At 39.9% G+C, this 16,602-nt stretch overlaps 1 protein-coding gene across 4 annotated transcripts in view; it reads right to left on the bottom strand.

Annotated features, from left to right (window-relative positions):
- LOC149776185 (uncharacterized) overlaps positions 1–16,401 on the bottom strand; it is a 54,291-nt gene extending 37,890 nt beyond the window's left edge. For 2 of the 4 annotated variants that reach the window (XM_089942493.1, XM_089942494.1), the window contains exons 1-2: positions 13,410–13,503; positions 12,525–12,616 (exon numbers count right to left, since the gene is read on the bottom strand). In XM_089942493.1, coding sequence (XP_089798619.1) covers positions 12,525–12,616; positions 13,410–13,465 — 148 coding nt within the window. In that variant the 5' untranslated portion in view covers positions 13,466–13,503. Of the gene's footprint in view, positions 1–12,524; positions 12,617–13,360; positions 13,384–13,409; positions 13,504–16,255 lie in introns of those variants that run through there. The other 2 variants (XM_089942495.1, XM_089942496.1) reach the window with 2 other exon arrangements.
- Between the last annotated feature and the right edge of the window lie 201 nt (positions 16,402–16,602).

Genomic DNA, 16,602 nt, shown 5'->3' with positions numbered 1-16,602 from the left:
CATCCACTTCTCCGTTGATGACACCAAGAACTGAAGAGTACTTGGAGACGTTGATCACATGAAGAACTTCTCCGTTGATGACCCCAAGAACTTCCCCAGTGGCAGGACCCTCCAATTTAGTGGCAGTGGCTGCTGCTCACAAAGTACCTTCTCCCAAAATCAAAGTTCAAGAAAGATCGGGCATGTTACAAAGTTTACTGGATTTGTCCAAGCAAGAACTGGCTCGATTTAGTCCGTTGCGTACCCCTGCACGACGTGTCATGCCTGTCCTGAAGTTGATACGACGTAAAGACAACCAGTGGCGACGCGTTCCAGTATAAAAAAGGCCTGTGACCAAGTCGGGGTATCAGTGTTTTTGGTGCTGAAGACTCAAAGATGTCACCCTCCAGAAAACATCCCTCTTCTAAACAACCCCAAGGAAAGAAAAGGAAAGGACTGCCTCCTCGTTTAGTCAAACATGGGGACATGTTATCTGTCCTGTCCAAAGCTTCTCCACCTCTACGAAAAAAACTCATTCAATCGGCCTCCAAAGAGGTCATCGATACCGTGTGCGAATGCTGTTTGAATGTCTTGAAAGGCACGATCCCTTTGTCCAAACACCAGAAACAATGCTTAGGCAAACATCGTCACGTTCTTCGCCAAATGGTTCAAAAGAAAATTCCCATTCGTCAAAAGAAGAAGATGTTGGTCCAACGTGGAGGTATTTTACCCCTCTTGTTAGGCCCCTTATTGAAAGGAGTCTTGGGAACCATGTTGGGAGGACTGGTGGGAGCAAGATAAAAGGCCCTCGGAAGTCCCAAGATCTCAGAATCGACCCCTGACAACCCCATGGAATGACGAAAACTAGCTTTAGTGCCTTACAAACGATGGATGGAATACCATCGATGGCAAGAACAACGCACCCCGCATTTACCTCCCAATCCCAAATTGAGCGAGATGTCCCAGTTACAACAAGAATTGCAGTCCTTGATGGATCGCCAAGATTTGTCCGAAACAGAAAAATCGCAAAAGTACGGTCAACTCTTGCAACGACTGCAACTCTTTCACCAGAAAGCTTTAGACGAAACAGCTCTACCCACTCTGAACGATTTTAAGACCTTGATGAAAAGTCCAACACCATCATCACTACCACCACCACCACCACTACTACCATCCACAGGGGTCACCAGAGATATTACCCCACGAAGACCTGAGGAAGAAGAGATGCGAGAAGTGTTTCAAACACCGTCAGCAGCTCCCATTTCGAGTAAGATTGCAGCATCCTTGTTGACCCCGTCCCCCACACCCCAACGAGAAGAAATGAAAGCTTGGGTTAAAAAGATGATGTCCACTCCTCCTTCGACAGAAGTGAAAAAGAAAGAAGGGAAACCAGAAGTGAAAAAAGAAAAGAAGACCAAAGCCATTCCATCGCCACCTCCACCACCACTACCTTCGACTTCTACTCCCGTAGCCCATCGGACACGTAAATCCGTTTCCAAACCACCCTTTCGTCCCACCCAAAGTAGCATCACCGAAGAGTGGGTGACTTATTAACACACCAAAAAAAAAATGGAGAAGGTGTTAGCCAGCATTTACTACGATCCGTCCCATCCTGCAGGTTACGCAGGAGTTCAAAAATTGTATCATGCTGCCAAAACTCGACTGAAAAGTCTCTGTTTACCTCAAGTGCAACGATGGTTACAAGAACAAGCTACCTACACTTTACACAAACCCATTCGACGCAAGTTTGCCAGAAGTCGCACCCGAGTGGAAGGCATCGATCATCAATGGCAAGCCGATTTAGCCGATGTCTCTCATTTGGCCAGCTACAATCGTGGTTACAAATATTTGTTTTGTGTCATCGACGTCTTTTCCAAATTTGCCTGGGTCCTGCCCTTGACTTCCAAATCGAGCAGCCAGTTAGTGCGAGCCTTGCAACGGGTGTTGAAACAAAGCGGTCGTCACCCTCTTCGATGGCAAACGGACAAAGGTACCGAATTTCTGAAAGAAGCTTTCCAAAAAGAATTAAAGAAACGTGAGATTCATTTTTTTACCACCGAGAATCCCGAAACCAAAGCCAGCAACGTGGAACGTTTTCAACGCACTTTGAAAGAACGCATATGGAAATATTTTACGCATCACCACACTCTGAAGTACATCGACATCTTACCGCACCTGGTGCAAGCGTACAACCAATCTTACCATCGAAGCATTGGACGTGCCCCGCAAGAAGTGACTTCCGACAACGAAGTGCTGGTGTTTGAGCGCCTGTTTGGTACGTCCCCGACGAGGGCTGTCCCCAAGAAAAGTGGAGTGTTGGCCGTAGGAGATTGGGTGCGCATTGGCAAAACCAAACGCACTTTCGACAAAGGTTACTTACCTAACTGGACGACCGAATTGTTTCGTGTCACTGGACGAGTGCATGGCCGTCATCCTGCCGTCTATAAACTGGAAGACATGAACGGAGAAGTGCTCAAAGGAACGTTTTATTTGCCCGAGTTACAACGTGTCACCAAAAAAGAAGACGACGTGTACGACATCGAAAGCATTCTCGAACGCAGAACCCGTAAAGTGGGCAAACGACGTGTCAAAGAAGTCAAAGTACGTTGGAAAGGATATCCACCCAGTTTTGATTCTTGGATCGACGCTTCGCAAGTCATCGACTACACTGGTCAACAGTGAAATCATTACTGACTTGAAAAGGTCCTAATCTGTAGTATTTTGGTGTGCCGAACACGAATATAACCGTGAAAAATTTGTATTGGCTCTCGTTTTGAAGATATTCATATACCTCATTTTCTATGTTTCACTGTGTAAATTTCTCCAGTAGGACTGCAGCAACATCCGGAATAATGATGTAACATTGCATAATACCATCATGCTCACATCATCCACAGTTGATTGCATCATTTTCTGATGCAATGCAATACTAATGCCATGCGGCTGCTGAAGTAAGTTGACGTCAGCAGTGTACTATACATGTGTAGGCCTATTATACTAATGCCAGGCGGCTGCTGAAGCTGACGTAAGCAGTGTACTATATAAAGCCCAATCAGATAGGTTCAGCATTTAAAATATTTTAGACGTTGTGCGAGACAGTTCAAGCTACTGTTACATAAAACTTATTATTTTATCCATTTACGTACAATAAAGAACAGTAATGCCTCGAAAGTGTGTTAATACCGCGGACAATTTTTGCTATATTTGTGGGGAAGTGACATTTGCCAACCAGAAGAAAAGTATCAATTCTCAAGTGAAGAAGGCATATCATCTTTACTTCGGATGCAAGGTTGGTGACCAAGACAAGCCTTGGGCTCCGCATATATGCTGTGCTACATGTACAACACAGCTTTCACAGTGGTTGAATTGCAAAAGGTCATCAATGCCGTTTGCAGTCCCAATGGTGTGGAGAGAGCCAAGCAACCACCTAAATGACTGTTACTTCTGCTTGGTTCCTCCTCTTTCCGGCGGAATAACGAAGCGAAAGAAGTCGAGAATAGTCTACCCAAACATTCCGTCTGCATTGAGACCAGTTCCACATGGTGAGGGACTTCCTATTCCAGAACCTCCAGCAGAATATTCTCTTGATTCATCTGACGAAGACAAAGGTGAGTCGACCTGTTCTTCTCCTGGTCCATCAGCATGCAGTGATCCAGATTTTCACTGTGGTGCATCATCAGCCCCACACAGAATAACACAGGAAGAACTAAATGACCTGATTCGTGATTTGGACTTATCAAAGAACAAGGCAGAATTGCTAGGATCAAGACTCCAACAATGGAATCTTCTAGAAGAAGATGTCACAATTACTGCATATCGAAAGCGCCACCAGCAATTGGAGCCTTTCTTCAGAAAGGAAAGTAATCTGATATTCTGTTCCGATATTGAGGGCCTCATGAATGCTTTAAAAATCACTCATGACCCACAAGAATGGAGACTATTTGTGGACTCTTCGAAACTGAGTCTCAAGGCTGTGCTTTTGCACAATGGAAACATTCTTCCATCTATTCCAGTAGCGTATGCTGTCCACATGAAAGAGACATACGATAACTTAAGGCAGCTACTGAATTCCATTGAGTATAACAAGTACAGTTGGCACCTCTGTGGTGATTTGAAGGTAGTTGCCCTTTTAATGGGACTGCAGCAAGGATATACAAAATACATGTGTTTCTTATGCGAGTGGGATAGCCGAGCAAGGGAAATGCACTACATGAGGAAGGAATGGACTCACAGGCAGAATGTAGCCATTGGAGAGAAGAATATCCAACACCCAGCTCTGGTTGAGGCTCAGAAAATCTTGCTACCACCCCTTCACATCAAACTAGGTTTGATGAAGAACTTCGTGAAAGCCATTGACCAGACTTTGCCAGCATTCCGATACCTGCATGAAAAATTCCCTCGACTCAGCGAAGCAAAGATTAAAGAGGGAGTTTTTGTGGGTCCTCAGATTCGAGAGCTTTTCAAAGATGACCGGTTCAACAACTTGCTGGAAGGTGACGCGAAACAAGCATGGAGTGCTTTTCGCCTAGTTTCTACAAACTTCCTCGGAAATGTTAGGGCAGAAAACTATAAGGAACTAGTAGAAGACATGTTGATGAAGTATAAGAAACTTGGCTGCAATATGTCTCTAAAGATTCACTTCCTTCATTCCCATTTGGATTTTTTTCCTAGCAACTGTGGTATTGTTAGTGATGAACACGGCGAACGTTTTCATCAAGATATCGCAACAATGGAACAAAGATACCAGGGAAAATGGTCCACTACAATGCTGGCTGACTACTGCTGGACACTCCTCAGAGATGCTCCCGAACAAGAGACAGGCGAAGAAATCTAAGATGTAGTCAATGACTTGATTTTTTATAGGTAGGCTATTACAGTTGACCTTTTACTATTGGAATGCATTTCGTTATGTAAACATTAATTTCTTGCAGATTACAGAAAAACTAGAGCCAATTTTGCAATTTGACTGTCATATTCGTGTTCAGCACATAAAAATTGATAAGAATTGACTAATTTTATTTCAGTAACATGACTTTTGTAAAAATTTGTTGTCCAGTGCTATAAAAAGAAGTGACCATCATGCCCTTTCACACAGACGCAGCTACGTCGACCACTCCTTCACCCAGTTCTTCTCTGCAAGATTTACAAAAACAACCCTTGTGGGTGTGGTGTGGAGAACGTGTGCCTAAAACGCAAATCGTCTTTTTCTGCCAAATCTTCGTGGTGTATTGTGTCATCGGGGCAGCCATTGCCAATTTGAGTTTGCAACAAGGAGACAAACAATTGTGGACCATTTTATTCAGCAGTTGCATCGGTTACCTGCTTCCCAATCCCTCCCTGAAATTTTCCTCGAACGGGAACCACGGAAACCTTGTGTCCAGTGCCAGTGCCAATCACCACTCCAACAACAACCACAACCAGAACCCCATTTTGGGCGGAGTCACGCCTCTGACGTCCAGTAACCCCTCGGACAGCCACAGAACTCTGGAATTATGAGTCACGAAAACCAATTTTACTTAACCTTACCCAGTGACAGTTCCAAGGAGGTGTTTCCCAAGAACACGTTGTGCTGTTACACGGCCAAATTACCTCAGGCCATCCAGTTAGATCACGAAGCCCATTGGGAAGTGGCTTTGGTAGAAATGATTCACCCTACACAAATCCAAAACATCACTGAAAAGCAAAACACTTTTGAGGTCGAAATCCTGAACCAACAATTGCAAGAAACCATGAATGACATCGGGTTTTCAGGGGACACAAGACCATCCAACAATTTACCCTTCAATATCTACACCTTGAAAATTCTGGCAGGGTTGTATTTTAGTGGCCAACATTTGGTGGACACCATTGCTTCCAGTTTCGACTTAGCCTTTGGCAAAGCCCTGAACAGAATCAAACAAAGTGTCACCCTGGAGTACCATAAAGTGGCTCGTCGCTTACTGATGAAATTTCACGATACCCAAACGTTGTCCATCAGTTTTAATCGTGACTTGTTTGATATTTTAGGTGGAGACACAAAAATGGCTCCAAATTTTAAACCGAAGATCAACAGCAATATGGAATTTTGCAAGTTTTTTCGATTCCCTGTAGAACTGAACCAAGGACTGAATTTGATGTTTGTGTACTCCGATGTGGTGGAGTATAACGTGGTGGGACACACCTCCGTGCCGTTACTGCGTGTCATTCCTTTCAAAGTGGATAGTGCCACGACCAGTGACGAGGAAGGTGGAAACACTTACCACGTTCACCGCGAATTTGTACAGCCTCACTATTTGCCCGTCAGTTAGTCGTATTTGGACAGTGTCAACATTGCTATAAAAGGAGATCTGGGACAAAATATTCCATTCACCAAAGGAAAAGTCACGGTGAAACTCCATTTTCGAAAACGGTTCTCTCACGACTCGTAAGTCATGTATCCAGTGTACCGAGGGGTTGCTCGACAGCGAGGACACGGTTTAGGAGATATGCTGAAATCGGCCTTTCGTTCGGTGGCCCCAGTCTTGAAACCGATGGTGACACGCGGATTGCACGCCTTGAAAGATGCGGCACTGACGCAAGGCAAAGAATTTCTCCAAAATGTCATCATCGGCAAACAAAACCCCAAAGAATCCGTTATGAGGGCAGGCAAAAATGTCTTGCTGCAAACGGGCAAAGACCTTTTGGGCCGACGAGACACACCTATAAATGCCCTGCACGCTACCGAGTCAGGCATTCAGCAAGGACAAGGCAGAAAGAGACGACGAAGAAAACACCCTTTCACCAGACTTCACACGTCTAAAGCTAGAAAGACAAAGAAAAGAAGAACCGTTCGAGACTTAGACGTTTTCGATTATTGAGAAAGAGAAAAAAATGATGCACCGAGAGTCTCGCGCCTGTTCCAAGTCGGAACTGGATCTGTTTGCCATGCCCTCCACCATGATGACCATGCAAGAATCCCAATGGGTGGAATTTCATCCCGTCTCCTCATTGACCGATTCCGCTCCCATCGAGTTTGAAATCAAAGGACAGCCCGAAGATTACATCGATCTGAATAGCAGTTACTTGTACTTGAAAGTCAAAGTTCAAGATAAGGATGGAAATGCTATAGACACTGAGCCAGTAGCTCCCGTCAACATTTTCATGCATTCCTTGTTTAGCGGAGTGGACTTGTACTTGAATAACAAACTAGTCAGTAGCAGCATGGATACTTACCCTTATCGAGCGTACCTGGAAAATCTCTTGACGTACGGAATAGACGCCAAGAACACTCATCTCAATGCCTGTGTGGTATGGGAAGCTGACGATGCAGACCAATTTGAAGAATTCGAAACTGATACAAAGCATACAACTAAATCAACAAATGAGGGATTTCTAGAACGAAGAAAGAGAATCATGGGAGTCGATACAAGTTTAGAACTGATGGATCGTTTGCATTTGGACATGTGGTTGCAAGAAAAGTATTTGCTGAACGGAGTGGATGTTCGCATAAGACTGAATCGTAGCAGTACCGCTTTCCATTTAATGGCTGATAGTGACGATAATTACAAAACCAAAATCCAACGATCCATGATCAAAGATCATCTGTTCCAAGGACAGCTACCCAAACGTTTAATCGTTGGTATGGTCGAGAATGAAGCCTTCAACGGAGCTATCGCTAAAAATCCTTTCTACTTTCGACACTTTGGCGTGTCCAAGATCGAAGTCAGTCGCGATGGCAAGACCTTGTGTACCCGACCTTTCGAACCCGACTTTGACAATAAGAATTACTTGAGATCGTACTTGTCCTTGTACGAAGCCACCGGCCAGTTAGGAACCAACACCAGTCACGGTATTACGTACGAAGATTACACAGGAGGCTACGCTTTGTGGGCTTTCGATTTCACTCCAGACCAAGGCAGCGACGAGGGACATTTCCACCCTATAAAATCCGGCCAGATTCGTGTGGAAATTCAGTTTGCAAAACGAACCCCTGATGTAACGTTGAACGTCATCCTGTATGCAGAATTCGATAATACGATAGAAATCAACAGTTTGAGAGAAGTTATTCTAGATTATTAGAAACCATGGAAGACTGTTATCCCTCTTTACCTAGTGGAGAAACTTTGGAGATGGAATGTGAGGAGACCGTGGAAAAAGAAGAAGTGATCATGATGAAGTCAAGATGGCCAGAACAAGAAGCCCATTTAGTCTCCTGTTTTGCCAAACACTTGGTCGAAAAAATGACGGAATTGATCAAGAAAGATTGCTATGGATGTCAAAACGATCATCCCAGTCAAATTCAACACGATAAATGCCTGATGCTGAGTCAAGAAGAAAAATTGGACGAGTATCTGGACGAGGCTTGGAGTCTCATCTCGGACGAAGTCGTGTTGCATCAGTGGTATAAAGACTTGCGTGAACATTCTTGTCCACCATTAACCACTCAAGAGATCCATCGTATCGAAGCTCTCCTGAATCAGAGTGAGGAGACGAAACGAAGAAACGGTTATTTGTCAGACATTTTCAAGCAAAAAGTCAGGATCGAATTGATGACTTATTATTACCTGTGAAGAAGAAAAAAACATGGATACCTGGGAACTTTATTACCTTTTGAACCACAGTTCGTATACGGCTTCTTGGAATCCTGTCGTCTGTGCTAAAGATTAACTCCCTCATCGCAAACCTCAAGACCATCTAGCTTATGTGATCAACACGGACGACAGTCATCTCCCAGGAACCCACTGGGTAGCCGTCTACTTTCCTCAAGAAGGCTGTGTGGAATATTTCGATTCGTACGGATTGCCACCTTTAGAAGACGATATCATTGACTTTATGGGAAGAAATGCTCAGACCACCCGATTCAATAATGTGAAATTACAATGCACAGATTCCTTGGTGTGTGGACAATATTGTGTGTATTTTCTGCATCATCGCAGCTTGAGCTATTCCTTAGAACATTCAGTGACTCATTTTGATCCTCGTTCTTCTTCAAGAAACGATGTGAAAGTAGATAGATGGTTTTGTGACCATTATGCTTATCTTTTGTCTCAAGCTAGGAAACATAGTGTCCATCAATGGCCTAATGACTTCCAACAGTGGAAATCACAATTTCATTCACAACGTTGTCAACCCTGTTTAAAGTAGAGTGTGAATTGAAAAAAATGTTTGAGATTTGAAAAAATTGTTTGATGTTATATTGTTGGATTATTGTTAAAAATGTTATAGTTGTTGGTTAGTGTTAAGTGATTTTTGAATAAAAAATGTGTTTTGAAAAAAATGCCTTTGTCTTTTGTTTGGCTATAAGAATGTTGATTCATGCTCTTTGACTTCTTACTATCCCTCTCATGACACTCATTGAACGTTGCGGCTCGAAAACCGTGGAGGGATGTTTTCCTTCACGTCCGCGCTTTGACTTTAAGAACCGGGGTAGTTTCCAGTCTAACCGTCCACTGTCTACTCATCCTCCTACGAAGATGTGCTCCAAACTAGCTAAGCTAAACGAAGCCTACGTGAATTTGCATATGGTCAGACACAGTCTGATACCAAAAGCTGAAGAGATAGAGAATGTGAGAATGCTAAAAGTCACTGAAGACCTGATAGAAGAGCTCTTCAGAGAAGAAGTGAACAGGGAGAAAGAAGAATGGACAGAGAAGTACAGACTTCAGAGACAGCAGCAGCAGCAACAACAGCAGCATCAGCAGGAACCTGAACCTGACAGAGGCTTTGTTGATTGTCGTATCGACACCAAAGAGTTCTTCTCTTTCCGAAGAAGCAGACCTATCGTCAGAAAGTCTATCCTCAGAGGACGTCGCATTCTTGGAAACTAAAAGATTGCCATAGCAAACATAAAAACAGCCCTTTTCAGGGCTACCCAAAACTCTAGAAAAGAAATAACAATCGATTTGCCAATGTGTGTAGGTAGAGTAGTGTGAATATAAACACTGACTCTTTTTTATAGTTTGAGTGTATGTGTTTGTGTATAGGATTGTGTGTTTGTAAGTGCTCACGTACGTTTGTGTGGATAGTAGATTAAGATCATGTTTTTTTTTGCTGTTTGAGGTGTGGGGAGAGTAGATTTGGGGTTTGATTGGATTGCTTTGCGTATGTGAATAGTATATTATTAGTTTAATAAATTTTTTAGAATAGTGATTGGCAGTATAAAAAAGTGAGTGAGTGTTTCTTTTAGGTCCGCGCGTTTGTTCGGTTATAATCTAGGTAAGATCACTTTTGTTTTAGGGGGATGTTTTCCATCACGTCCGCACTTTTAGTATAAATTGAAACTCGTTCGGCAGTCTAGCTACCCTTGTTGATTGATCAAGAGAATGAACACCAGACTAGCAAAACTGCTTGAACTTCATGTACACCTGGAATATGCCAGGCGTATAGTGAATGAGCTGGCTGCAGAGGCCCTAGTAGAAGAGGGAAGGATGAAAGAGGAGGAGAGAAGAAACAAAGAAGAGGAGAGAGGAAATTTCAGAATCCCAGAGACAGAAAATTGGGATTCTGAAGCCACTTATCCCGCCTCTGCTCTTTCCCCCCAAAAAGTGAAAAGAGACTGGGGAAGAAGATGTGTGTGTGGTGCCAGGCCTGGAAGGTGCCATCATTAACCAGGTGTCATGGAGTTCAAAAAAAACAAACAGTCCTTTTCAGGGCTACCCCCAATCTCTAGAAAAAAAATAACAATCGATTTGCCAATGTGTGTAGGTAGAGTAGTGTGAGTATAAACACTGACTCTTTTTTAATAGTGTTCGTGTTTGTGTTTGTAAGCGCTGACGTAGGTTCGTGTGGATAGTAGATTTTGGGTTTCATTTTAATGCTTTGCGTGTGTAAATAGTAAATTAGGGGTTAGTTTATTGATGCTTCACGTATGTGGATAGTAGATCATATGAAATGAGAAAAAAGTAGGGATGTTTTCGTTCATGTCCGCGCGTTGTTTGGTTATGATTTAGGTAATATCAATTTTATGTCTTGGGGGATGTTTTCCATCACGTCCGCGCTTTCACTATAAGAACCCACAGCATTTGTCGTTCAAACCATTCTACAAAGAATAAAAAAGAAGATGGCTTCGAACCAGCTTAATAAAATGAAAGCATTGCAAGACGTCCTGGACAATTTTGGTATGATGGAGCAAATGTTAGTGAGGTTAAACGAGGATCACTATTGTCATAGCCCCCATCGAGTGCAGATGGAGATTAATAACTTAAGAAAAGTAAAGGAAATGATAAGTGCTGTGATGAAAGAAATAAAGGAGGAGAAGGAGGATGAAGAGGAAAGGATAAGGATAAGAGCATGGAATGAAAAAATTGAAAAAGAAGAAGAAAATGAGAAGAGGAGGAAAGAAGAGGTGGAGAAGAAGAAAGAAGAGAAAAAAAAGGAAGAAAAGAAAGAAAAGAAGAGAAAGAGTGTAGGAGAGAAAATAAGAAGTTGGTGGAGAAATAGAAGAAATTAGAAGCAGAAGAAACCCAAAGGCCCCTTTCAGGGCCACCCACATTTCTCGAAAAGAGATTGACTTTCCATTGCCTACCCCTTTTTTTTTTTTTTTTTTTTTTTAATTTTTAAAAAAATCCCATGTTTCAATTGCCTTTGTCCCTAGAATGGATATTTTTTTCTCCCATGTTTCAATTGCCTTTGTCCCTAGAATGGATATTTCCTTTCTCCCATGTTAAAATTTATGCAGTTATCCACGATAAGACCAGGTTATCGCTTACCGGAAAGAATTTTATAGCCAATGATTTAAAATCATTTATAATTTGAGCTTTTATCAAGAGGGATCCCACTGTATTCAGCGCTTAGGTTTGAAAGTCGTTTGCGCTCTTAATGACATGCAAATACATGTCATTCCTCATGTCAGATTATTTTAAACAAATTACGTGACACGACGAAAACCATGTTATGTTCAGACGAAAGCTGACACGACATTGTTTGAGAAAACCTTTCTAAATGACTTTTTTCTGTCTTAAATAGTCCACGTTACTAACACGAATTTTTGTTTCGTGAATACCTTAAAACCAGTTATGGTAAAAGTAGAAAGTTATATTTGTTACTGATGAATTAAAGGTAATTTATATGAACATTTAAAACATGAATGCTCAGTCATGATACGACATATAAAATTTTCTTTTCTGAAGCACCTGATATTGCTTGATGCAAATCTGCTAAATCAAATATATAACCTTTGAGGAACGAATATAATGCATTTTCGTGCATGAAAAATCTTAACAACTTTAAACAAACAGTGTTTCAATCTCGTTTAAAATTTTAACTTGACATAAGAAATTAACTGCGACTACTACATGAACAAGAGAAATTAGTCAATTAATTAATGGTAAAAACAAAACAAAACTAATAACATCAATACTATCACTATTACTATTATACTACTAAAATAATAATAATAATAATAATAATAATAGTAGTAGTAGTAATAATAATGATAATAATAACAAGAAAAATAAGAAGAAGAAGAAGAAGAAGAAGAAGAAGAAGAAGAAGAAATTAGAAAAGCATAACACTGAACTAAAAGTGGCTGAATACGTCAGAACAAGGTTAAGGTTAAAGGCAACAAGGTAATAGCTACACATACTCACGCAAAGCCTTTGTGTCCAGACAGACTGACAGTACTAACAGACATATTACAGATAACCTTGTCATCTCTGGTGTCAGCAGCGGGGTTGTCTGCCTGAAAGATAGAAAGGCGCAACCACTGGAGGTACGACATTAATCTTCTAATGCTCACATATCCCCCCCACCCCCGAATGTATCTAAATAATGATTCCTTTTTGCCTAACTATCCAGGCGTCCGTCCACCGGTACGTAATCTCTCTTTCCTGCCTAACTTCCTTCAAAAATCCACTATAAATCAACAGGACCGTAGAAAATAATTGATGCAGTTTCGTGGCATCTTTTAATAGTGGAACCTTGCTTATTTTGGAGGGAAAACTAAATTATCTATGTGTGAGATATTCATAATCTGCATAGCAACGACTTATCACATTCTTAATAATTTTAAATCTTTATACTTAAATCAGTACTTCCAGTTAATTAGATTTGACATAAGTATAGTAAGACTACATTTTATATGTCTAGTGCAATGCATTTTTATGTATTTATACACGTGTCATAATAACACAAACCTTGCTTCTGTATTTAGCAACTTAACAAATAATTCCTGCTTATGCCAGTGAAACGTGCGGAGATTTATACGCGATTGTGTGGTATATGTTTGTGAAGTTATTATATCATTCATGAAAATGGGGGAGGGGAAATAAGGTCAAAATATTAAAACGGAATAAATAAATAAATAAATAAATAAATAAATAAAAACACGATGATGATGATGCTATTGATGATTATAGAACTACATGGAAGAGATATGACTTTGTGTCTGAATGGAATTGTAAACTTATGTAAATACATTCGATACCATTCAGAGTTAGGAGTTCAGATCTCGAGATGTAGAATAAAGGACTTACCTAAAGGTTGGAGAATAACCAAAGGCTGTAATAGTGTGTTGTCTGCTGATGGGCATTGTCTTACAAGCTGACTGACTTGGCAGGTTAATATCCACTTCAGAGGTACAGAAAGGAAAATGGACATAAAACCTTGCCTCGAGCGTTTAGTGAAGTGCAGTAAAATGTACAGATTTAATCACTGCAGTATATTACTATCTTCCCTCGTTATAAGTCGATCATGTCTTAATGTAGTGCAAAGATATTAGTGAAATATAGCAGTTTTTTTTTTTTAACTTAGCAGCAACAGTCTTAAATTTCCTTTGTGACCCGCTTTATGTCCCTAATTCCTAATGCAGTACATATCACTACACAATGGTGCAATTATTCTGTTAAGGTTAATGAACTTGACACGTTGGAAAATATTATCATCTGAGATAAGGATACGAATATTTATATGTTACCATAGAAAACATATCGTGTGCTACTACACATGCCAGCAATATATGCGTGATTTGCAATCATATGCATCGAAATCGTCAATTTAACCACTAATTATTCCTTTTGCACATACATTCGATTATTAATCACCGGATCTATTTTGTCACTAATCACAAAATTTTGTTCTATGAAGGTGAAACGAATTTCAGCTAAAAATAAAAGAAACATGTTTTAATACAAATGCCCAAGAGTGGACTATTTGCTGTGAAACTGTAATTTAATGCCAGCATGGTATTTCAAACCAGATTTAATCATTTGTTTGGTACTTTATAGGGTGGTGAAACTTCCATGTTTTGTATCAACTTTATTAAATATTAAGAAGAATGTGCTAGATGAAGGTAGAAGAATGCCTACAATAAAACGTCGATATTTTTTTAAAAGGTATTGTTTATTTCTTTTTCAAAGTGTCTAAATTTAATAACTTGTGTATTTGTGCCATGATATATATATATATATATATATATATATATATATATATATATATATATATATATATATATATATATATATATATATATATATACAATGTGTGTGTGTGTTTTGTGTATCTAAGACACATGCATATTATGTACAGATAGTCAAAGAGAACAAAGCAAGAGGGCATACCAGGGAGAGAGGTATGGGTCAAAGCTCCAATGTCTCGATAAGACACTGTGCCCCTATTCATTTCATTTTGTTGTAACAATAGTGACGACGCTCGTGACAACGCTATTGAGAAAGATAAATGACAATGTGACATTTCAATATCAATTTATTTGATGAATGCCACGGCCTCATACATGAAGTATCAGCTTAAAGCACCATTGTTGCCTTAGGTTTTACAGTAATCTAGATATCGTAGTATTCTTCTGCCGAAACATTTCATGGCACAGTGGTATTGCTATTCATTTCCATTTACGTTTATACTACAAATGGACTGCTTGGATTGACGGGAGAAATATGCAGGATTATTATGCTCGTAATAATCTATATGTCCAAAATATATTATCTGGATCATCATAGGCAGGTCGACAATATAGAGGGATAATCATAACTACCATTAATCACGCGAATGTATACAGAGCCGGGGAAAGAATAAATAACGAAGACCTACGCCATTGACACGGGTTTAGAGACTTATGCAATAAGCTTCAATTGAAACGAAAAGCTCTGAGATTATTAGGTCTAGACGTTTTAGTAAATTAGAGTGTATTAACCAAGTCATCTTAAACTTGCACCATTTACGTAAACAGCATATATTAAACATTAAAACTACACAAAATGTCATCAGCATTGACATTTCAAGTCTTAATGTTTTAGTTAATTTTCAAATTTTTAACCTCGTCAGTTAATATAACTATGGAGATGAGTAATACGGGTTGAAAAAATAGTCAAGAAGTTGCATGATTAGTAGAATAGTTTGCTATATCTTTGGCATTTAGTGAGTTTGATACAACATTACAATGGGTTTGTCGCAAAAGATAAGCACAGTAACGTTTCAAGGCAAGATTAGATTGTGACCTCTTGTATAATTAACTTAAACAAGTATCAATGCTTTAGTGTTATGTACATTTAAATTGTTCATGATTGTACGACACACGGTACTAATGATATGGAAAAATAGGAACCAGCCTGGAAATGGGTGAACATAAAATAGAGTATATATGAGTTAGGCTGACCAGGGTTGGTTAATAATGTAAGTTACGTTGTAGGAAAAAGAATCTTTTGAGAGCTTATCCTAGTTGTAAGTTAAAAAAAAATAGAGACATTGTTTTACTGATGGAATTTCAGTCCTTTAACAGTCCTGAGTTTGGAACATTCACCACTAAAATTAGCACCTGACTCTTTAGTGCGGAATTGAAAGCACAGGTTTCAAACACATGCAGGTCCAGAAAATGCCGCGGTTTATATCCTTTGCTTTACACAGAAGCTGACATCCATGTTTAATCTATACTGATAAATATAGGTTTGATCATGAGGACTCAAAAATGTTAAGTTATTGAATTTTTAATATCATGGTGTTTGCATAGGTTTACTATGGGAACTGAATTAGTACCGTGAGTCCTGTAGGTTGTACTTTAAGATAATGGTAATTTGTAAACAGGATGTTTACAAGACTAACTTCCTGTAAGTTGTAAATATCATATTGACATAAAGATCAAGTTCAGAACGTTCTAGAAACGTCTTTTTGTGAATCTTTACTAAAGCATTGTCACATATCTGTTTTGATTCTCGAATTTAATTCTTCGGCTATGGTATGCTCGTGTGTATGTTATTATATATCACACATACCTTTGACTAAAGTCCAACTTACATGGCTAAATGTGCGCGCTCCGAGTTACTTTTTGAAGTTATTAGTGTCATATTTTGGAGAATTTGATTACACATACCTTTAAATGGCTTTTATTCCCTTTATTTAGAGCCTTGTCCCTCAAACTTCCACGGACGATTTGTGTGTATATCCCTCGAAACTGATGTGATGTAAGATGGAGCCCGCCTGCGGCTGTGAAGTTGTACCGCAAACATAGACAGAGACGCGACAATGTCGTCATTTATATATAAAAAAAAGCCTGGGAAAACAACAACAGGGAAAAATTTACGGCATACAAGTCCAATAAATTGGAAGCAGTTAGGTAACTTCGTATATATCTTCTGTATGACATGTGATTTCTTTTATTTCAATTCCTTTTTAATACCTATTTTCCCATGCAAATATGTTCCTTCGTACACGTAAAAT

This window comes from Sinohyriopsis cumingii, chromosome 18 (assembly GCF_028554795.1).
Source record: "Sinohyriopsis cumingii isolate HCF-2022 chromosome 18, ASM2855479v2, whole genome shotgun sequence".
Taxonomy (NCBI): domain Eukaryota; kingdom Metazoa; phylum Mollusca; class Bivalvia; order Unionida; family Unionidae; genus Sinohyriopsis; species Sinohyriopsis cumingii.
Note: the sequence above shows the minus strand (reverse complement) of the source record. Positions and strands in the feature narration are given on the sequence as shown.